The 23787-nt window shown below is 45.2% G+C and overlaps 1 protein-coding gene across 1 annotated transcript in view; it reads right to left on the bottom strand.

Moving 5' to 3' along the window:
- Nucleotides 1-23787, bottom strand: part of FNTB (farnesyltransferase, CAAX box, beta) — a 67722-nt gene that overhangs the window by 38888 nt on the left and 5047 nt on the right. The window contains exons 2-3 of the mRNA XM_047860987.1: nt 13506-13570; nt 639-711 (exon numbers count right to left, since the gene is read on the bottom strand). Coding sequence (XP_047716943.1) covers nt 639-711; nt 13506-13570 — 138 coding nt within the window. The remainder of the gene's footprint in view (nt 1-638; nt 712-13505; nt 13571-23787) is intronic.

Genomic DNA, 23787 nt, shown 5'->3' with positions numbered 1-23787 from the left:
TGTAAAGTAAGGCAGAAAGACTGGGGCCCTCCTGTTGACATTTGTCCTCTGCCTGCCACCTTCCCAACACCCTCCCCCCCCACCTCCTCCACCACCACTGCCCTCCCCTGAGGCCCCTCGGTAGAACCCTCTGAGGAATGGGATTTAAAATGCACTCTAAGCGTGGGCATTTTTATAGTGCTAAACTGTGTTAGCCCTCGCTGGGATTTATATGCTGATCCTTTGGCCAGCATAGGAATGAGATCGGCTTATAGGGCAAAGGATTAGCGATGGACAGGTAACTGCCTTTCAGCTAGCTGGCAAGGGGCATCCAGCAGAAAGCACGAGAACCCCTCACTGTGATCTAACGGTGCAAGAAAGCGCCACCCCATCTAGGGTGCTCTGTCCTTGGGTTGGGGGTAGTGGGGGGGGTGGGGAGGAGAAGACTGGAAGAGACCTGGTTCTGCGCTTTCAGAAGTGGGAGTCCCAGACCTGTGGCCCAGGCTCCCCACTCCCCATGAACCTACTTCCTGCCACAGCCTCGTGGTACAAAGAGTGACTCTGCAGGAGGCCAGGCCAATGGGTGTTTTACATTCCAACAGAAAAAAGGAGGACTGTCTGGCTGACCATCTGACGGAGCTCCTGGGCAGTATACTTACCTCATAGGCGTCGGTCAGCTGTCGAAGGCCTCTTTTCAGGTAATGGAAGTGCTTCTCCCTCTGCAAAATAAGCCTGGAAAGACATGGAGCTTGATAATCTCCACCCCGCTACACAACACGGGTACACACACATACACTCCCAGCTTTGGGACAATCCCCCACCCCCTACCACCAACAAGTATGTAACCAGCATCCCCTTCAGCTCCCAAGGGTAGCTAAACTAGAGAGAGGCGGCCAGCACCTGAATGTCCCTAACACATCTGAAAACGTGCTGGCAAATGTTCTGGGTGAGTTCCTCTCCTTCATGGTAGGTGACTCTGGGCTAAGTGAAAAGCCACAGTGAATACACAGGCCAGGCGATGACAAACCGTCCAGAAAGCTCCTGAAGGGTTTCACTGTGAACACACATCTTGTGGCTCCCCACCCTGTAAGCAATTCCAATCTGAGCCTCACCACTTTCCTGACTTGGTTAGCCTCTGTCATTTCAGTCATTTCTTCTGGGGTCACTTCTCCGAGGTGGGTCGTTCATACCCTGCCTGCCCCTCAGCTGTGCGTCTGTTATTCCCTCCCTGAAATTCCACCTCCTGCGTGCTGACCCACTGCCCTGGCCAGGGGATCATAATCGTATTCTGCAGCCAGCCGCTCTCCTTGGCACTGACGTCAGCAACACTGGCCTGTAAGGTGGAATGTGCCTCCTGTGGCCACCTGCATGAGCAGGGCAAAGGACAGGGGCTGCAGGGGGCCACACTTCTCTCTTGGTCTCACAGAAGAGGCCTGTGTGATTACAGAAGGAATGAAAAAAGAACAGAACGGCAAGACATCCCCTGTGCTTACTGATAACACAAATTAAAAAAGAACCGTTCTGTTTTCTAGGTGATCCATTCCAAAATTGTTTGGGGCACCTGGGTGGCTCAGTCAGTTAGGCTTCTGACTCTTGATTCGGCTCAGGTCATGATCTCATGGTTCGTGGGCTCAAACCCCAAGTCGGGCTCTGCACTGACAGTGCGGAGTCTACTTGGGATGCTCTCTCTCTCTCTCTCTCTCTCTCTCTCTCCCTCACTCTCTGCCCCTCCCCCATTCACATACATGCACGCTCTCTCTCAAATAAACTTTAATGAGTTTTTTTTTTGTTTTGGTTTTGTTTTTTGAGAGAGAGACAGACAGACAGAGCCTGAATGGGGGACAGGCAGAGAGAGAAGGAGACACAGAATCTGAAGCAGGCTCCAGGCTCTGAGCTGTCAGCACAGAGCCCGATGCGGGGCTTGAACTCACGAACTGCGAGATCATGACCTGAGCTGAAGTTGGATGCTCAACGGAGACATCCAGATGCCCCTCTCAAATAAACTTAAAAAAATAAATAAAATAAAATAAAATAAAATAAAATAAAATAAAATAAAATAAAAATAAAACAAAAATTGTTTATTGAACTCCCACCATACCATGCTCAGAGTAAAGCCATTAATGTAGTCTTCACCTCAGAAAGTCTCTCAGTTCAGTACTGGAAATGACTTAAAGACACAACTGGCTACGACATAAAAAACAAATGGGTAGATTTCATGAAGGAAACAGATAAAATACTACCAAGGCTCTAAAGCCAGGGGCTGGGGGCATCTCATTAAGAAAGGAACGATCAGGAAAGGTCGTGTGGAAGAAGAGGAGTATAAGGCGGGTGGCCACGGTAGAGGGAAAAAATGTTTATTGGTAGAGAGGGTGAGGAGATAGTAGCCAGAAGGAAAAGAAACGAACAGGTTCAGACGAGTGCTGTCCAAAAGAACTTTGTCAGCGATGATGGGAACGGTATCTGTGCTGTCCAACAGGCAGCCACCAGCCACAAGCGATTACTGGGCGCATGAAGTGTGCCAGTGTGACTGAGGAGATGAATTTCAAATTTTGTTGCATTTTAGTTAATTTAAGTTTAAATAGCTGCAGGAGGCAAATGGCCACTGTATGGTGGAGCACAGGTATAAAGTGTGCCAGAGGTGTGGGGGAATCTGGCCTGAATATTAGGAATAAAGAACAAATGGCCAAAAAGGCAATGCAAGCCCTTTTATAGGGGTCTGGGATGCCAGCTAAGGAATTTCTACTCAATTTTAGTAGGCAAAGGTAGACCCTGGAGGTTTTCTTCTTCTTTTTTTTTTTTTTTCCACTTCAACTGTGTTTATTTTTTTATCGAAGCATAGTTGGCACACAATGTTAACAACAGTTTCAAGTGCATAACCTAGTGATTCAACAAGTTTATGCATTATGCTGTGCTCACCACAAGTGAAGCTACCATCTATCACCAATATCTCTGTCTGACTAATTTCACTTAGCATAATACCTTCTAGGTCCATCCATGTTGTTGCAAATGGCAAGATCCCATTCTTCTTTTATGGCTGAGTAATATTCCATTATGTATATATACCACATCTTTATCTATTCATCTATTGATGGACACTCAGGGTTGCTTCCATATCTTGGCTATTATAAATTTTTTTAATGTTTATTTATTTGAGGGGGGGTGCAAAAGTTGGGGAGGGACAGAGAGAAAGGGAGACACAGAATCTGAAGCAGGCTCCAGACTCTGAGCTGTCAGCACAGAGCCTGACCTGGGGCTCAAATCCACGAACCATGAGATCATGACCTGAGCCAAAGTCGGACGCTTAACCGACTGAGCCACCCAGGTGCCCCCGTATCTTGGCTATTATAAATAATGCTGCAATAAGCACAGGGATGCATATATCTTTTCAAATTAGTTTTTTTTTGCTTTCTTTGGGTAAATACCCAGTAGTGGAATTACTGGATCATATGGTATTTCTTATTTTAAATGTTGAGCAACCTCCATACTGTCTTCCACAGTGGTTGCATCAGTTTGCATTCCCACTAACAGTGCAGTAGGGTTCTTTTCCCACTACATCCTCACCAATGCTTGTTATTTCTTGTCTATTTCATTCTAGCCATGTATAAGGTGAAGTCCTGAAGGCTTTGAGCTGAGAAAAAAAATGAAAAAAACTAAGCTTTTAGAAAAATTTTCTGGCAGCAGTAGGCGTTCAACATGTATTTACAAAGTAGACTGAGTGAAAGCACTAAGCGTGGAGAGAGATGAGGTGGGAACACTGGGTAAGGCAGGTGCCAAGAATCTACCAGAGTAGAAGTCCTTAGAGCACTCGGGGCTTAACACCATGGTGACCCATGGGCAGGTGGGCTGTATGGCACGGGAAGTCTATGTGGGTGAGGACGTCAGTCGCACTGTTGGAAACATATGTGAGACTCAGGAGAAGGCTCCAAGTGACACAGACAGACTAGGAGTCATTTACCTGCATGCAGGTGACAGGTGAGGCTGCAGGAGTAGAGGACAAAGCAGAGAGAAAAATCTGTATGCTGAACTGGGGGAGGACCCATCCTTAAGGGCTTAGAGGCTGAGGAGCCAGAGGAGAGAATTAAAGAATGTTGCATATGTGGGAGGAGGACAAAGGCAATGTTGTGTCCCAGGTGAAACAGGAGGAGGGACCTCCATGGAGGTATTTAACAGTAGCAGATGACGCGGCAAGACTGAGGAAAAAGAGGACAAACGATAAAGTGGCTGGTGACCTTAGGAGAGTTCAGGGAGCAGGGAGAGCAGATTCCAGATCACAAAGAAGAAGAGAAGGACAGACTCACTTTCTCTTTCAAGGAGCTCCAAGGGTCAGGACTCAGGGAGTGCCCACTCTGTGCGGGCCGAGCATCCTGCACGGATCAGTGGACACTGACCCTGCTCCCCAGAGCTACAGCCCTGTGTCCAGAGGTGGACACAGATGAGCCACTGGCAGCTGGGGGCCCATCCGACAAACAGAAAGCCTGATGGGCTCTGGCAGCACACAGGAAGGCACAGAGGATCAGAACTAACTTCCCAAAGGACACAGCACTACGTCAAGAAACGAAGGAGAGGGGCGCCTGGGTGGCGCAGTCGGTTAAGCTTCTGACTTCAGCTCAGGTCACGATCTCGCGGTCCGTGAGTTTGAGCCCCGCGTCAGGCTCTGGGCTGATGGCTCGGAGCCTGGAGCCTGCTTCCGATTCTGTGTCTCCCTCTCTCTCTGCCCCTCCCCCGTTCATGCTCTGTCTCTCTCTGTCCCCAAAAAAATAAATTAACGTTGAAAAAAAAAAATTAAAAAAAAAAAAAAAAAAAAAAAAAAGAAACGAAGGAGACCCGGGACATGAGTTAGCCAGCCAAAAAGAAGGGGATGGGGCAGGCGCTTCAGGAAGGGAACAATGTGGCACGTTTGTGTAGGGTCAGTTCAGCGGGAGCAGAGGTACAAGGTAGTGAGCCATGAGCAATCAGACGGGAGAGGTACAGAGGTGTCAGACCACGCAGGACTTATAAATGCGTGGGGAGTTTGACTTTAAACCAAAGAGCAAATGGGAGTCACTGTGCTTCAAGCATCAGATGGCCCTTGAAAAGTCCATGCTAAGTAAAAGAAGCTGTCACAGAAAGACCACATATTGTATCATTCTGTTTATACGAAATGTCCAGAAGAGGCAAATCCACAGCTGAAGTGGTTGCCAGGGGCTGGCTGGGAACAGAGGGATGGGAGGGGGATAGCTAAAGGGGACAGAATTTCTCTGCGCGGTGATGAAAATGTTCTAAATTAACCGTGGTGATGGCTGCAGAACTCTGTCAATAGACTAAAAACCACTGACTTGTACACTTTAAATGGGTGAATTATGATATCCGATATCTGAATTGTATCTCAAAGCTGTTACAAAAAAAATAAAAGACAAGTAAAAAAAAAATCTTTTTTTTTTTAAAGTTTAGTTATTTTGAGAGAGAGAGAAAGAGAAAGTGCAAGTGGGGAAGGGGTAGAGAGAGAGAGAAGCCCAAGCAGGCTTCTGTCAGCATGGTACCCGATGTGGGCCTCAAACTCACGAACCTCGAGATCATGACCTGAGCCACCCGGGTGCCCCCCAAGTAAAAAAATTCTAAGGCAGTGGCTGAAGTATTTTAGGCATGGGAAAGACATGGTCAGATCTGCATTTTCTAGATGGCAGGAGTGGCAGCAGGCTGAATGGGCTGGGGTGGGGTAAGACTAGTGACAGGAAACCAAACCCACAATCTAAGTATGTCTGTGGTGTGTGTGGGGGTGGGGGGGGGGGGAGAAAGACAACAGAGCGGCAGCCTGATGGGGCACTGGGGGGAAGGCAAGTGGTTCAACCACAGAAGAGGTAAAAAATGCTTGAGAGCGAAGATGTTGAAGATGCAAGAGCCCAGAGAAAATCCACCAGCAAAGACCCCCAATGAAGAGGGAGGAGGGTTGGGGTGGAGAGTTCTGGGTTCCTTCTCCAGGCTTCCTGTTTCTGTTTTCCCAGGAAGAGGAGGGATTTGCTTAGGTGCGCAGTCTAGGAGAGTCTGGCAATAAGGAAGGATGCTCCATTCTCACAGACAGACATAATGAGAGTGTGAAATTAGACAAATACAGGACTTGGAAGTGGGGGAGGGGGGAGGAAACTCATGCGGGACAACCTGGAGTTCTCAGGAGTCAGGGGCAGGAGCAGGGGAGAGTTGTGGCTTGGTCACTGGGGGAACGTGTTAGGAAACGTACAAGAGGTGAGGATAAGAGGAGCGCCCGGAGGTAGTGAAGGCCTCACTGGAGCGGGTGGTACCACTTGTGGTGAAGCCACACGGCAGGCGCCGTCACAGCCCTTTGCTCCTTGGAAATCTCAACGGGACCCTTCAGCAGAAGCAGGGAGACGGATGCCATGGGAAGGACCAGGAGGGTGGGACGAGAAGGAACAGAACGAGACCAGGGAACTGGTGAAACAGCTCACAGTCATGCTGGCCCAGGCCGTGAGGCTGGGGGGGTTGGCAGGATGGAGTGCAGACGAGGAGAACCGCAAGGGTCCACGAGGCCATCCGTGAGGGCGGGCTGAGAAACCCCAAGCCAGGTGGGGGCAAATACAGAAAGTGGAGGCAGATCGCCCAATTTCTAACTCGGAAAGGACTGACTCACAGTGGGGTTTTCTACAGGTCAGCCCTCTTCTGTTGAAGAAACAGTCACGGGAATTTGAATACGCCAAATACCTTGAGATGCTAAGCCACAGAGCGAGGGGAGAAGGGAAAGCCCAAGAGATCACCAGCCACCTCATTCAGAAATGGGAGGCCAGAGAGCATTAAAGGTCTCCTCTAAAGAAGGTTCTGTGATCCTGAGCACAATGCGGGGGAAAGGGACCAGGTGAGAAAGGGATGCATGTACTGCGATTCCCCGGTCAGTAGGCCTCCCCACTCCGATCCGTGTAACTCCGAGGAGAGCTCACACCTGGCTTCAGCACCTGTGCCCAGCACAGCGCAGGCTCTCAACATCTGTTTGTCAAATGAACAGAAGAAAGAATAAAGGCACCGTAAGGACAGTTTCCGATGGACCTAATGAGACTGTTCTCCCTGGATATATGTCCCTTCAACTTAAAAGAATGATAAACCTCCAGGGGAGTTCAGGTTCACTCAGAGACAGCAAGGAGAGGGGCGGCTAGACTGGCTCAGCGGTCAGCTCTCGCTCATGCTCACACCCACCGTGCTGAGGAGACCCACCGGCCAAAGCTGACTTTCATGGTGGGACTGAGGATTCTGAGAGAGCCCAACTAGGCACCTAAGCGCGCACCTAAATCCCTCCTCTTCCTGGGAAAACGGCAACAGGAAGCCTGGAGAAGAAACTCTTTTCCTTGTCTTCTCAGCACTCCTCACTTGACAAGCAAGGGGCATTTCAGTCACTACAAAGCGAAAGACCTCAAGGGCAAATGCTTCCCTGCTGAGTCTGACTGACTCTTCAGGATCCTGCCTCTGGACACTTGGAACCTCACATGCCCAGAAACACCTAATTGAAGCGAGTCTCACTCACCTTTTATGCAGCACTGGGTTGGCCCCTGTGGGCAGGTTCCCCCACAGCGCCCTCCTAGCTGACCCTCACTCACAGCCAGGCCCTAGCAGCCCTACCAGGAGGGAACTGATAAGTTCCTCTGGCTTGTTTTATCTGAAGACCAGCCACACGCAGGAAAAGAGGAATTCTATGCGGAAAGCATTTCCACCAGGGAAACTATTCTCTTTCATTTTTGTCCACTTAATCATAAATACACACACAGAGGCATGCACCCACATACATGCTAATGCCGATACGTATAGATTACTCTAAAATCTTGCAAAAGGTTTCTTTGTTGGGGCGCCTGGGTGGCTCAGTCAGTTAAGCATCCGACTTCAGCTCAGGTCATGATCTCATGGTTCGTGGGTTCAGGCCCCACATCGGGCTCTGTGCTGACAGCTCAGAGCCTGGAGCCTGCACCAGATTCCGTCTCTCCCTCTCTCTCTCTCTCTGCCCCTCCCCTGCCTGCGCGCTCACTCGCCCCCTCTCTCTCTCTCTCTCAAAAATAAACATTTGAAGGAAAAAAAAAAGTTTCTTGGTTTATATAGAACTTCAAGGGCCACAATGCTAATTGACTGAATTTCAACTTCTCTGAGGCTTATGATTGTTTTAAATTTTTTTTTTTCAACATTTATTTATTTTTGGGACAGAGAGAGACAGAGCATGAACGGGGGAGGGGCAGAGAGAGAGGGAGACACAGAATCGGAAACAGGCTCCAGGCTCTGAGCCATCAGCCCAGAGCCTGACGCGGGGCTCAAACTCACGGGCTGCGAGATCGTGACCTGGCTGAAGTCGGACGCTTAACCGACTGAGCCACCCAGGCGCCCCGGCTTATGATTGTTTTAAATTAAAGGGTCATATATCCAACTTCTTTTGGCCAGCCACAAATTGTATAAGAGCCTTACTGTTTTGCACTCAACTGTGTCCCCCAAAATTCATATGTTGAATCCCTAACCCCTAGTATGATTGTATTTGGAGACACAGTCTTTAAAGAGGTATTTAAGGGGGCACCTGGGTGGCTCAGTCAGTTAAGCATCTGACTCCTGGTTTCAGTTCAGGTCACGATCTCATGGCTTTGTGGGTTCAAGCCCCGCACCAGGCTCTGCACTGACAGCGTGGAGCCTGCTTGGGATTCTCTCTCCCTCTCTCTCTGCCCCTCCCCCACTTGTGCTGTCTCTGTCTCTCTCAAAATAAATAAACAAACTTGAAAAAAAAAACAAGAAGTATTTAAGGTTAAATGAGGTCTGGTGACCTTATAAGAAGAGGAAGAGACACAAGGGAGGAGCATACACAGGAAAGGCCACGTGAGGACAAAATGAGGAGGTGGCCACCTACAAGCCAAGGAGACAGACCTCAGGAGAAACCACCCCTGCTGGCACCTTGATCTTGGACCTCCAGCCTCTAAGATGGTGAGAAAATAAATTTCCGTTGTTTAAGCCACCCAGTCTGCGGCATTTCATTATAGCAGCCCTAACAAACTAATACCCTTGCCATTCCTTTATTCTCAATTCACCTCTTCCAAAAATCTTTTCTGTGTAATGAGTTAAAACAGAAAAGCTAGGGCTCCTTTCCTTCCTGAATAAGTCAGCCCTAAACCCGTGCAATTAGGTGAAGCAGAACAACACAGGCTCTGTGCAGGAGTGGGGCGATGGGGCAGGGAATCCAAGTGGATGAGAGGGCCACCTGTGTGGCTGTGCAGAGGGGGACAGGAGATGGGGACACACAAGAGAAATGATCAAGTAAGTAAACATGCTAAAGATATTGGGAGTCCAGTTCTGCTGTCCAAAAAGGAACTTAGAAATATATGTAATTGTATATTGTAAATACAACATAATTTCTTACTATGGCTTGAATCCCATTGGGTTTCAAGACCCTTCGTGATGTGCCTCTACCTACTTCTCTCCAACCTCAACTCATGCCCTCACCAAGCTCCAGTCCCACTGCCTTCTTTGTGTCCTTTTCTTTGCAGTCTCAGGACTCCAGCTAATGCTGTTCCCTCTGCCTGGAACACTCCAACCACCTCCCAAACTGACCAACTCCTACTCTCCCTCTGGGTCTCATCCTGAGAGCCACTTTCTTTGAGAGGCCTTCTTCTATAGACTGAATGTTCGTGACCCTTCAAAATTCAGGTGGAGATCCTAATCCCCAGTGTGATGGTATTAGGAAGTGGCATCTCTGGGAGGTGATTAGGCCATAGGAGTGGAGCCTCATGAAGGGATTAGTGACCCTATAAAAGAGGCTCCAGAGAGCTCCCTCACCCCTTCCCCACGTGAGGACACAGTAAAAAGATGGTCATCTATAACCAGGGAGTGGGCCCTCATCAGACATCAAATCTGCTGCTGCTTTGATCTTGGGCTTCCCAGCCCTAAAAATAAATGTTTGTTGTTTAAACCACTCAGTCTATGGTAAATTGTTGTAGCAGATGGAATAGACTCAGACACATTCTCTAACTTCCCAACCTAAAATACATCCTCTCTGTTCTTCTCTCAGAGCCTCCAGTTCCCTTCTTTGACACTCATCCCATTGGTAATTCTGTATTTGCATTTGTTTGTTTAATGGCTACCTCCCCCATGAGGCTGAGAGCCCAATAGGGGCAGAACCTGGGTCAGCCTTGACCACCCTATTTCCCAAGAGGAAAATTACATGTGAATATGTGTGTGTGTGTGTGTGTGTGTGTGTGTGTGTGTGTGAGAGAGAGAGAGAGAGAGAGAGAGAGTGTGTGTGCTTAGTTGATGCATCTCAGATTTCTCACTAAAGCTAATGTAGTAAGTGGAAAAGAGTAAATTCACAAGTGTGTGGAATAGTGAGAATAACCACGGGGAATGAAAAATTAACTTTCACGGGAAAGCAGGCTACTGGCAAACAAAAGTGTTGAAAGCATCTCACTCCAGGACAGGATGCAGGTTTCACAGTTTTAGAGAAGGAGGGAAATCATTTATAGAATAGGGAATAATTGTAGGATGGATCAACATTCAGCTTCAGCCTTGAACTTCAGCCAAATCTGGTAGATATCTGGCTGTGGCACTGGAAGGTTCAATGGGCAAATGTCTCCCTCAGCATCATTCCTAGCATCCCTGGACCTGTGCGTGGTCAGTGGTCCTGAGTGTGTGTGCGATTCTATCACACGGATCGGTATCATAACCTCAAAGACAAACAAGCCATGCCGTTTAGATTTATTGCTAATAACAGAATATTCAGCTCAGCTAAAAAAGAAGCTTTGTTCCTGCATTGTGTCATGCTTTTTACATTTGACATCTAAAACGTTGAATATTGAAATGGTGAGAATATTTTAAAAATTTGCTAAATTTTCAGGTTTATTCTTTCATCCTGGAAGTTTGTTCTAGGACGTGATATCTGGCTTTAGCCTTCTATTGATATGTTGATTCATATCCACCATTCACTCAGCCATTCAGCAAAATATGTAACATCTCTAACATTAATTAGTGTGCTGTGACATAATGAAATGTTTACTGGCATCCTTTAAAACACTCATTTTTAGAGGCAACAATGACAAAATGGGAAATGTCAGATTCCTGAAATAAACCCAGAGCCCTGATATATTCTCTTTCTAAGAGGATCCAAACCCAAGAGGAACATTTTTGTTTTCCGCCCACACCTGACCTAAGACCTCTGAATTCAGGGGATTTAATGGTTTTTATTGTCCTCCACAACCACTTCCAAAACACAACTTCTTCCTTCCAGACTATGTAACCTCCCATTCCCCCTCAGAATAAAAGAAAAGTCCCAGGGCTCTATTCTGATGGTGGGTGGAAAGGGATGTCAAATGATCAAAGGTCCCTTTGGAGACCCTGGGGACATGTGTGCACAGAGCCTTAGACAGTAGACAGAGACTCAGCCCAATCAGGTGAGTCACCGGGGAAGCAACTGCTAAACACAAAGACCCACCGAAAGCAATCACGCCCCTCACCACCACCAAGTCCCTCCGCCTCTGGGGAAGACTCCCCTGGACTGGGCGGAGTTGGTGCCCACCTGCCCCCTTCAGTTGTTTATTTACTTTTCTGTAAAAATACTCTGCTTTATCTTTAGCACAAATGGCAGATTACTTCATATATTTTTCTGTATTTTTATTTTTCCATTTAATATATCTTAAGAGATTATTCTAAGATAGAAACCATATTTATTTTTTTTTCAACGTTTATTTATTTTTTGGGGACAGAGAGAGACAGAGCATGAACGGGGGAGGGGCAGAGAGAGAGGGAGACACAGAATCGGAAACAGGCTCCAGGCTCCGAGCCATCAGCCCAGAGCCTGACGCGGGGCTCGAACTCACGGACCGCGAGATCGTGACCTGGCTGAAGTCGGACGCTTAACCGACTGCGCCACCCAGGCGCCCCCGAAACCATATTTAAATAAAAATCTGGAAGAAAATAAATGTTTTTAAAAACCTACTTTAAAAAATCTTTGGATTAAAAAATTTTTTTAAAAAGTGGGGGTGGGGGGGGGCGGGGAGAGCACCTGGGTGGCTCAGTCGGTTAAGCGTCTGATGTCAGCTCAGGTCAGGATGCCACCTCTCCTGAGTTTGAGCCCCCTATCAGGCTCCGTGCTGACAGCTCAGGGCCTGGAGCCTGCTTTGGATTCTGTCTCCCTCTCTCTGTCCCTCCCCTGCTTGCACTCTGTCTCTCTCTCTCTCAAAAATAAAAATAAAGGTTTAAGAAAAAATTAAAAAATTTTATTATTTAAGTAGAGGTGACATACTATGTTATATTAGTTTCAGCCCCCGAGCTGTCTAAACAAATGAGCTTCATTTCCTAATCTCCAGCTGTGGCATTCATTTATTGAGGCCTGACCTTTAGGTTAACACAGAGATTTAGTTTAGCAGTTCAGGAAAACACTCCTTTCATTAGTTGGTAATTTCCCTCTTTCTTTCCCCAGGGAAGAAAAACAAAGATAACCTTCCTACCTGCCTTTCCCTTTTTTCCAATTTGCCTTTTCCAATGATTTTCTGCCTTGGCTCATCAGAACTTCCAGAAGAAAATCTCTTTTTCAAGGAAATAGTGGCACACTACAACGGTGGGGAATAAAAGCCACAAGGTTCACTCAGGCTAGAACCATGTGTCACGCTTCAGTCAGTGAAGGCACCCAGGTGCAGGGGCTTGGGCAGGGGCACCTGCCCTCCGCTCCCTACGGCCAATCAGCCAGCAGCCCCGCTCGCCTTGGCCCAGAGGTGGTCCAGACAGCATGCTGTGTCACTGAGGTAAAATGATGGCCACACACAGCTTCAGACTACTGATCCATCCTGATGGCTGGAAAGGAGATACAGTCCAGTTCTAGAGGAACAACTCGTGACAGGAAGAGGCATGCTAATAAAGGGAGGAAAGAACCTCAGAAGGCTCTAGTGTGATATGGTATAAGCTAGAAACAAGAGAAAATAAAGGTTCAACTTAACTAATAAGTTTCTGCTTATAATCCCCTTTTTGGAATCTCTGACATCAAATTGCTTAGAAAACTTTAACTTGCTAAGTGCCAAGGAAAGCAAAATGGCGCTGTTTATTTTCTCCCCAGAAACTGAATCCCTGGGAGCAGCTGCACACTTAGCAACAGGGGCCAGGCTGGGAGAAGCCGCAGCTCGGCCCATCCTCCCATCGGATCACAGCATACATCGAGAGAATCCATCCTTTGCTGCCCCCTTGGGCTCTACGTCTGTTTCAAAGTATAATCCCAGAAAGAAAACCACCAGAGTAGCAGGTCACAACTGAGCAGCAGAAACATGAATTTCCTCTCCCCATCTTCAGAGCTCAGAGTTCAGGCCTTGAGGGGTACCCCCACATAACACGGGCTGGCTCAGCTTGAGGGGAGCATCTCCTCTAAACCGCTAACAGAGGAAGGGCTTGGGGTCACATGCTTATCCAGGGGGCCACAAGGTCAAGAAACCCGTCTCATGGCAGACTTATCCCCAAGGTTGAACAGGCTCGTGGAGGAAAGAAGAAAGGCTCACAGAGGAGGGGGTGTTCTCCCAGATCCCCTCAAACTCCTAAATGCTTACCTTGGTACAAGGTGGTTGAACTTGTAAGAACTGAAGACGTCTTGGATCTTCTCTTCTACTTTTGCCTGGTAAGAACGCAGGAGATGGGAGAGAGAGAAAACAAATACCAATGAGCCTCTATCAACTTTTTCTTCCTGTTGCCACAAATGCCCACTGGTTGCAGTTGTCTGGTGTGGTTTTGTACTTCACGATACTGTAAGACTAGAAACAGGGACTCGGCAGGGTGACAGGCTCAGGACAGAAGAAACAGAGAATGATCTATACCAGGCTGGCATTACAATCGACTTCTGAAGTAAACCATCCAAATATCCAAACTAATGGCAGTTCTGGAGTTTGGCACACTGGCATCAGTTACTTAGGGAGCAGACAAGGCATTTTGCTTGAGAGATTTACGTTCGTCTGCTCTATGAAGTTCTTTAGGTGTTCACTTAACTGGCCATTCACAAATACAAAATTAATTCCTGCCAAGGGTCATACTCCTTATTGGCAGATCGAACCGTTTAAATACAGATTGAACAGTATTAAAATTCCCTAAGGGATTTACAAGAACATCATCGATCACTGAAACACCAAAGAAACAGCCCGTCTGGTCATTGGTCCTAAGTCACGGAAAGGACTCCACAGTCCCATAACATGAAGGATCTCGGAAAATCAGGTCACAAAAAAAAGCGGATCCCCCGTTTCCTCTGAAGACCTATCACAACACGGTCACACAGTTCAGCTTCTGTAAGGAAAGGGTCCAGCAATGCAGGAGTGGATTGGTTAACAGGATACAGGGTTTCTCCTTCACTGGCATCCCTGTTCTTTGTAGTGAGGCATGTCCTCATTGAGGTTTCAAGACACATAATAATGTCCTCTCTGGGAATTTCAAAATGTATTCTTTATTTCTGAATCATCCACCGAGTTAGAGCATCTAGTCCCTTGACGTGTGTGCAAGAATTATTTGTGATGAGGAGGGGAGCGCTGATGTGAATCATCTAAAATGGCAGCCAGTCTCAAATCATTTATACTTGGTTTTAGGATATACTTTGGTATTTGCCTCCGAACATGAGTTTGAGGGATAATCTGGCTAAGAGTTCACAATACTTCAAAAAACAGAAGTCACTGTGAGAATCTGACTCAGGAGGTATGAGGAAGTTGTCCCAATTCTTCACTATTCCTTTCCGAGACACTCACACAGGACTAACATAAAGCACCAGCCTAAATGGAACACAGACTGCATTTCTTAATGACACCTTCCTTAGCTATAAGCTGAAAGGGACAGAAAAATATACAAAAAACATACGTCAGTAAGATCATAAAGATTTGCCTACAATATACTGTTAGAGCTAAGTGAATTGATGAGTTCTGAATGAAACAAAACCAAGTGGGAGGAAAACTCACTTCCTTTACCCCAGTACAAATCCACACGACTTAGTAATATTCCAGGGCAAATGGATGAGCCCATCACTTCCTTAGCATTCTGACATTGAGACCCCTAGGAAGAAAAGCATTCAGCCAAGAGACCCACCTCAGCTCCCCCTAGTACAACACAGCAGCCAAGTACTAGATGAGGAAAATGGTGGTTTATCGCTAAACTTGGACACCTGACAGACATAAAGCAGAAAGTGCTTAAAATATTCCCAACACAGTGTCATTTCTCTTTGGATTTCCTAATCACTCTTCTGCAGAATGAACAAGTGATATTCCAATGCAGTTAGTAACGAAATCATGCCTGAAAATCTAACTTATGAATTCTAATAAATACCTGAGTGTTATAGGTCAGCTGTTCATAAAAATGGACAAAGAACAATTCCCTTTATCTTCTCTTAAGAAATGGCATATTTTTGGGGTGCCTGGGTGGCTCAGTCAGTTTAGCGTCCGACTTCAGCTCAGGTCATGATCTCGCGGTCCATGAGTTCGAGCCCCGCGTGGGGCTCTGTGCTGACAGCTCAGAGCCTGGAGCCTGTTTCAGTTTCTGTGTCTCCCACTCTCTCTGACCCTCCCCCATTCATGATCCGTCTCTCTCTGTCTCAAAAATAAATAAACGTTAAAAAAAAAAAAAGAAATGGCATATTTTTGGGGCGCCTGCGTGGCTCAGTCGGTTAAGTGGCCAACTTCGGCTCAGGTCGTGATCTCACAGTCTGTGAGTTCGAGTCCCACGTTGGGCTCTGTGCTGACAGCTTAGAGCCTGGAGCCTTCTTCAGATTCTGTGTCTCCCTCTCTCTCTGCCCCTCCCCCATTCATGCTCTGTCTCTCTGCCTTTCAAAAATGAATAAATGCTTAAAAAAAAAAATCTTAAAAAAAACTGGCATATTTTTCTTTTTGAAAAAAAATTTGTTTTAATGTTTATTTCTTTTTGAGAGAAAGACACAGAGTGTGAGTGGGGGAGAGGCAGAGAGAGGGAGACACAGAATCTGAAGCAGGATCCAGGCTCTGAGCTGTCTGCACAGAGCCTGACGCAGGGCTCAAACCCACAAACTGTGAGATCGTGACCTGAGCCGAAGGCAGATGCTTAACCGACTAAGCCACCCAGCACCCAAGAACTGGCATATTTTTCTAATGGCTTCATTGAGATATAATTCACACATCATTCGATTCATCTACTTAAAGTGCATGATTCAATAGCTTTTGGTCCACTCACAGAGTTGTGCATCCATCACCACAATCAATTCTAGAACATTTTCACTACCCAAGAAAGAAATGCTGCACCCATCAACAGTCACCCCCAACCCTCCACCCTCCCTAGCCCCTGTCAACCACTCATCTACTTTCTATCTTTATGGATTTGTCTATTCTGGATATTTCATATAAATGTAATCACATGATATACAGTCCTTTGTGACTGTCTTCTTTCACTTAGCATGTCTCCAAGCTTCATCCATGTTGTGGCATGGACCATTACTTCATTTCTTTTTATTGCCAAGTAAAATTCCATTTTATGGATATATCACATTTAGTTTATCATTCATCAGTTGATGGGCATTTGAGTTGTGTTCCCACTTTGGGACTATTGTAAATAAAGTCACTATGAACATTCTTATACGGGTTTTTGGATGGACATATGTTTTCATTTCTACTTAGATACAGGCAGAGACCTAAGGCATGGAATGACTGGATCATATGGTAACTCTAGGTTTAACACTTTGAGGAACTATTAGGCTGTCTGTTTTTTTAAAGTTTATTTATTTATTTTGAGAGAGAGAGAGAGAGAGAGAGAGTGCCAGAGGGGAGGGGCAGAGAGAGGGAGAGAGAATCCCAAGCAGGCTCCTTACTTGTCAGTGCAGAGCCCGATGAGGAGCTTGAACCAAACTGTGAGATCATGACCTGAGCCCAAGAGTTGGATGCTTAACCGACTGAGCCACCAAGGCGCCCCTAGACTGTTTTCCAAAGCAGGAATACCATTTTACATTTCCACAGGCAATGTATGAGTGTTCTACTTTCTTCACATCCTTACCAACACATGTTATTCTCTGTGGGTTTGATTATACCCATCCTAGTGGCTGTGACGCAATGTTTCATTGATTGCAATTCTCTGATGGCTAATGATGTTGAGTATCTTTTTATGGGCTTTTTGGCCATTTGTATATCTTCTTTAGAGAAATGTCTATTCAGATACTTCATTCTTTTTTTGTTGTTGTTGTCCTTTTATTACTGAGCTGTAATAATTCCTTATATATTCTAAACACAATCCCTTATCAAACACATGATTTACAAAAATTTACTCCCATTCTATGTGTTGTCTTTAGGAACTGGTATATCTTACAAAAGGATCTCTAGAGCTCACAGTATGGTTTCTAGAGTACAACTTTAATGTTTATTTATTTTTGAGAGACAGAGGGAGACAGCACGAGCAGGGGAAGGGCAGAGAGAGAAGGAGACACGGAATCTGAAGCAGGCTCCAGGCTGTGAGCTGTCAGCACAGAGCCCAATGCAGGGCTCAAACCCACGAACCACGAGATCATGACCTGAGCCGAAGTCGGACACTTAGCCAACTGAGCCACCCAGGCACCCCTAGAGTACAACTTTAAAAATAATGCTTAGCAATTAGCCTGCAAATGTTTTGACAAACAGTAATGGATTAATATAGAAATTAAAAAGAACTCATCTGAGGGGGCGCCTGGGTGGCTCAGTCGGTCGTGCATCCGACTCTTGATTTCGGCTTAGGTCATGATATCATGATTATGGGATCAAGACCCGCATCAGCTCCATGCTGGGCGTGGAGCCTGCTTAATAAAGAACTCATCTGGTGTAGAGAAAAATCAAAGTAATCTCCACAACATGCAACATCCTTTTTTGCCTTCCCTTCTCCCCACATAGCCTGCCAAGTGTTATATAAAATCTGAGTAAATTTGTTACTGAGAAGACGTAAGCATTCTTTGCTCTGATTTGTGTAGCAGAAGGAAAGCAGATAAGCTATTTGTATACAAAGGCATTACCATAGCAGGCCAGAGGCTGCTATCCTTAGAAAGGCCAGCTTGAAAGGTTGACCCTTGGATGCTGTCTGGAAACCTGAATTTGGAGACACTCCCCACCATTCCCAGAACTGATGAGTGGCTCACTGTCCTGAAACTGCATACACAATCTTGTTTATGCTGAACAGCTACTTTCTTTCTGGGAGTCTGGAATGTGGAGACGTGTTGGGCAGAAGGTATGTATGTGACGAACCCCCACTAAAAACCATGAGCCCCCAAGTATCTAACAAGCTTCTCTGGTAGACAGCACTTTGCATGTATTGTTACAATTTGATGCCCGAGAAATGAAGCACGTCCTGTGTGACTCCACTGGCAGAAGACTCTTGGAAGCTTATGTCTGGTTTCCTCCAGACTTCACCCTGTGAGCCTTTCACTTGCTGATTTCGCTTTGTAGGCTTTTGCTGTAATAAATCCTAACCACGAGTACAACTATATACTGAATTCTCTGAATCCCTGTAGCGAATCAACTCGGGGTAGTCTTGGGGACCTCCAACACATTAGGAGATTTAGAAATTTAGCCTTTGGGATAGAATTAAGGGAAGCAGTCCTAACAACTGTTTAATATATACAGGCAAGATCTATAACAAAGTTCCTTTTAAAAATTTTATCAAAATCCTCACTTTAAACACAGGAAAAATGACATTAACTATTAAAAAAAAAAAAACCAAAGTTACCTCAGTCATGAAAACTCTGAATATATAGTTCTCAAATCAGAATTAAAAAAAAAATCAGCTTCAATACTGCATAGGGATGCTGAAGCGTGCCCACTTTCCCTGAACTCTCACTTTATCTTGGATTTCCACACTTCCTTTCCACCCCAAAGGAACAGACTATTCTATTCTAGTCAATCTCTCCTTTCAGCATGAGAACCCCAAAAGGCAAGGCAGTTACCAACGGGGACAATACAAACGCTGATTAACAGCCACATAACAACAGATCATTTTCTTTTGCATAAATAGCAAAGGGCCCATAGGTTCATCTCCCTTGGGCACAGGGCACACAGTTCATGACCATGTTAATGAAAGTGATATGACTCTTTTGGGAGGAGGATGACGGCGTAAAGCATCTGATCTGTTTCAGAAACATTGCTATATGAAACGTTACAAGAAACATCACCAGGATTAGTCACCAGAAGATTTAGTTTTAAGGGATTAGCTCTTCAAAATTTTTAAATAGCCTGGAAAAAAAAATAACTTTGACTAATTCAAATCACACACACACATACACACACACAAACACACACACACAAAGACATAGAAAGAATCTTGACAGGGGGGTGCCTGGGTGGCTCAGTTGGTTGAGTGTCTGACTCTTGATTTTGGCTCAGATCCAGCCCTGTGTTGGGCTCTGCACTGACAGCGTGGAGCTTGCTTGGGATTCTCTCTTTCTCTCTCTCTGCCCCTCCCCTGCTTGCTCTCTCTCAAAAATAAATAAATAAACTTAAAATAAAATAAAATAAAATAAAATAAAATAAATCCTTTAATCATCTATATGACAGAAATTAGGTAGAGGGTAAACAGATGCTATCAACTGTTCTGTATATTTAATATTTTTTATAATAAAATGTTGGATGACGTGATTAAGGATCAAAACAAAACAGAACACTTAATACCCAAATTTCACCATGACTACTTTAAGAAAGATTTTTGAAGCATAAGAAAGATTTTTGAAAAGATAAATACATTTGCAGACACATATACAATGCATCCATATCCTAACCTGGCCTTGACTTGTACTTCTGTGGCCATCTTTGCCTCACCCCATTTTAGCAAGAATCCTACAAATTGGTTTAGCCAGCATCCCCCATCCTTTTTTTTTTTAATTCTGAAGTTAACACACAGTGTAGTCTTTTTTTATCTAATAATTTATTTATTTTTTATAATTTACATCCAAATTAGTTAGTATATAGTAAAGCAATGATTTCAATAGATTCCTTAATGCTCCTTACCCATTTAGCCCATACCCCCTCCCACAACCCCTCCAGCAATCCTCAGTTTGTTCTCCATATTTATGAGTCTCTTCTGTTTTGTCCCCCTCCCTGTTTTTATATTATTTTTGTTTCCCTTCCATTATGTTCATCTGTTTTGTCTCTTAAAGTCCTCATATGAGTGAAGTCATGATATTTGTCTTTCTCTGACTAATTTCGCTTAGCATAATACCCTCCAGTTCCAACCACGTAGTTGCAAATGGCAAGATTTCATTCTTTTTGATTGCCAAGACATAGAGCGTAGTCTTAACTTAAGGAGTAGAACCCGGTGATTCATCTCTTATGAATCCCCGATCCTTAATATCTGGTCATCCTCAGTATCTGACCGGGTTCCTCATCCTCCACTGTCCCCCAGTGATGTCTGCTTACCCTGGCCTGCCTTGAGGAGGAATCCTGCTAAATTGGGTTAGCTAGAATTTCTTTCTCCTGACGAGTCCTCTTAGTAGGTTTCCATCCACCAATCCTTCCAGCTTGCTCCCTGACTATAAATTCCCACTTTCCCTTGTATTCAGAGTTGAGCCCAATCTCTCTCCCCTACCACAAACATCACCATGGTAATAAAGTCTTGAATACAGACTTCCTTTTACAAGCGTCACAAGTAATTTTTCTCCTCATAATACTACCTATTGGGATGCCTGTATGGCTCAGCTGGTTTCGGCTCAGGTCATGATCTTACAGTTTGAGAGATCGAGCTCCGAATCAGGCTCTGTCGCCTGGTTGGGATTCTCTCTCTCTCTCTCTCTCCCCGCCCCCACCCCGGCTTTGTCTGTCCCTCCCCCGCTCACGTGCGCAAGCACTGTCTCAAAATAAATGAACATTTTTTTTTTCAACGTTTATTTATTTTTGGGACAGAGAGAGACAGAGCATGAACGGGGGAGGGGCAGAGAGAGAGGGAGACACAGAATCGGAAACAGGCTCCAGGCTCTGAGCCATCAGCCCAGAGCCCGACGCGGGGCTCGAACTCACGGACCGCGAGATCGTGACCTGGCTGAAGTCGGACGCTTAACCGACTGCGCCACCCAGGCGCCCCAATGAACATTTTTTAAAAACAAAAATAAAAACAAACAAACAAAAAGAACACAACACCACCCACACCCACCAGCAGAGTCACTAAAGTTGAAAAAACCAACAACACCAAATGTTGGCAAGTTGTGGAGCAACCAGCACTCTTATTATACAATGTGGGTGAGGGTATAAAATGTACAACCACTCTGGAAAAGGCCAGCAGTTTCTTATAAAACTCAGCATACACCCACCGCATGATGCAACAATTCCACTTTTAGGTCTCTCCTCAAGAGAAATGAAAATATATGCTCACAAAAAGACTTCTACAAGGATGTAGCATTGACAGCAGCTAATATCCAAAATCTAGAAGTAGCTCAGTTGTCCAAGAAGAGGGGAATAGATCTTAAAAATCAACAACTGTGTTAAAAAGAAAACCACAGGCCCAAATAAAGTCACTTATGCTAGGCCATGTCACCAACCTGGGGCTTGATCATCTAACCTAACTGCACTTTCAACCTCCCCTAGAAAAGTAATCTTAACCAGTCAAGCATTTTCTGGTCAGTGCCAATAAGGTAACTTGTCACATGGGCCCTCTCCATGGACGTGGCCATGGAAAGGGTGACTGCCCAAAATAAACCTTTCTTTCTGTGTATGACTTCTTTGTTCTACTTTTAAAAACTTCTCCCTTTCTGTAGCTCTTTGGAGTTCCTTTCTACCTGCTAGAATGGATGCTGCCCAATTAATGAATTGTTTAATAAAGCCAATTAGATCTTCAAATTTATTCAGCTGAATTGCGGTTTTTAACAGATCAGGTGGGATCCAAAGAAAAACCTGTGATGGCATGAGGAGACAATGAGAAGCACAGGTGTGGTGCCCTGCAAGCCCTTTTGAGTTCATGGTCTTTCTTACCATTCCTGAGGGCCACTGGCAGGCTCCTCTCCGTGGAGCTCCCCATCTGATTGGCTTCCCAGTCTAGGGTTACTGGTCAGTCTAGCCCCAGTCCTTAGCCCTTGGTTCAATCCGCAATTCCACGTCGGAATCCCTTCCCTAGTTCCAGTCCACAGTCTCCATTAATGGAGTCTGCTGGCTTAATCCAGACTGGACGTTACCGGCGGTGTGCACAGGGCCTATTAGCCAATCTGCAGTGCCTTCTAAACCCCAGCCCTTGGTTCCGTCTTCAGATTCCATGCGGGGAACTACCGGTGGCAGCTGCAAGTCTCCCTTTGTTTGGAATCAGCCCACAGCCCCCATTCTTTGACGTCTGCTGGTTCAACCTTTTCCCCAGTCCCTAGTTCTCTGGTTACTGCTGGTGTCCACAGTTCCATTTCCTCAGTACTGTTGCTTTCTGTTATGTGCACATGAAGTAAAAGCTTAAGTCAAAGAAAATAATAAATAAATAAACAAACAAACGAATGGGATCCTTAAAATCTAAAGAATTGAGTGCCCACCTTCTGGTGCATCTGCTTATTTCATATCTAAGAACTATGGTCCCAGAAGCCATAAATAGATGTTTACGTTTTGAGTCCTAAAGAACTTGGCTTGGTAACTGTTAGGAGCCCCAAAATAATGCCAGACAGAAAAAAGCCAGTCAGAAGCACAGAATACTCTCCATTCACGGATAAGTGGTAAAAACCAACTAATGCATTTGGTACTTTCTCTTCCACAGCTTCCATCCAAAGCCAGTCTAATGATGCACTAACTTTCATATCATGGACTATCAAGCCCCTTCTTCCACATCTCTCCCTCTCTCTCGGAGGAGGACCCTTCCAAAAAGCAGATTCGCTGCCTGAGACCCATGCTGATGCTGCAGATACAGTGAGTGAAAGAATTATTAGATTCAATATAAGGCCAGGATTTCCCGGGAAAAAAAAAAAAAACCCTCAGGAAAAAGAAGTCATTTTATAAGCAATCCTTACAATGTACCTCTTCCTATAGGAAGTCCTCCCAATCCCTTTATTTTAAATACAAAATACCAGTTGCGGTTGATGTATCAGCCTAAAACAACCTCAGTCAAGGTCTGGTTTGGGCTGCTTATAAAAAATAAGCTGATGGTACGAAGGAAAGATGACAAATTAAGCACAGATTTAGCAATTATTCCTGAGGCTACGAACTCACACTAAGCGCCCACTGTAAACCCTTTTAAAGATCATTTTAAAAAGTAAATAGTAGCTGAGTTGCAGTGATCACAGATATACACCTACGGGACACATTGTAAAAGAATTCTACCGTTACAAAATTGGGTAGTTGTAACTTGGGATAAAATTATTCTTACCCATAATCAAAAGGGATTTATCTCAAAAACCTGAAAATGTGCTCTGGAAAAATACATTGGTTGATCCAAAATGTGGCTCCAGCAAGATAAAAATACTAAGGGCAAAAATGTATGTGAAGATTTTGGAGAAAAATTTGTTATAAATAAAGAGGAAAAACACTATTTCTAAACTACTGTGATTTTACAAAGTATGTGATTCTAAATAGGTACATGTACCTAAATTTAAAATGTAAATTTTGCAAGTAGGCATTCGATATGTTCACCTACATACTTAAAAGTACACGTATTTTCAGGGCGCGTGGGTGGCTCAGTCGGTTAAGTGTCCAGCTTCAGCTCAGGTCATGATCTTGTGGTTCATGAGTTCAAGCCCCATGTCAGGTTCTGTGCTGACAGCTCAGAGCCTGGAGCCTGCTTCAGATTGTGTCCCCCTCTCTTTCTCTGCCATCCCCCACCCCGCCCACTTGCACTGTCTCTCTCTCTCTCAAAAAAACAAAAAAAATTAACATTAAAAAAAATACACATATTTTCAAGTGGACCAAACCTTTTTTTGTTTGTTTGTCCTTT

The sequence above is a fragment of the Prionailurus viverrinus genome, chromosome B3, assembly GCF_022837055.1.
Source record: "Prionailurus viverrinus isolate Anna chromosome B3, UM_Priviv_1.0, whole genome shotgun sequence".
NCBI classification, from domain to species: domain Eukaryota; kingdom Metazoa; phylum Chordata; class Mammalia; order Carnivora; family Felidae; genus Prionailurus; species Prionailurus viverrinus.
The sequence above is the reverse complement of the archived record's forward strand: the minus strand, read 5'-3'. Positions and strand labels throughout refer to the sequence as shown.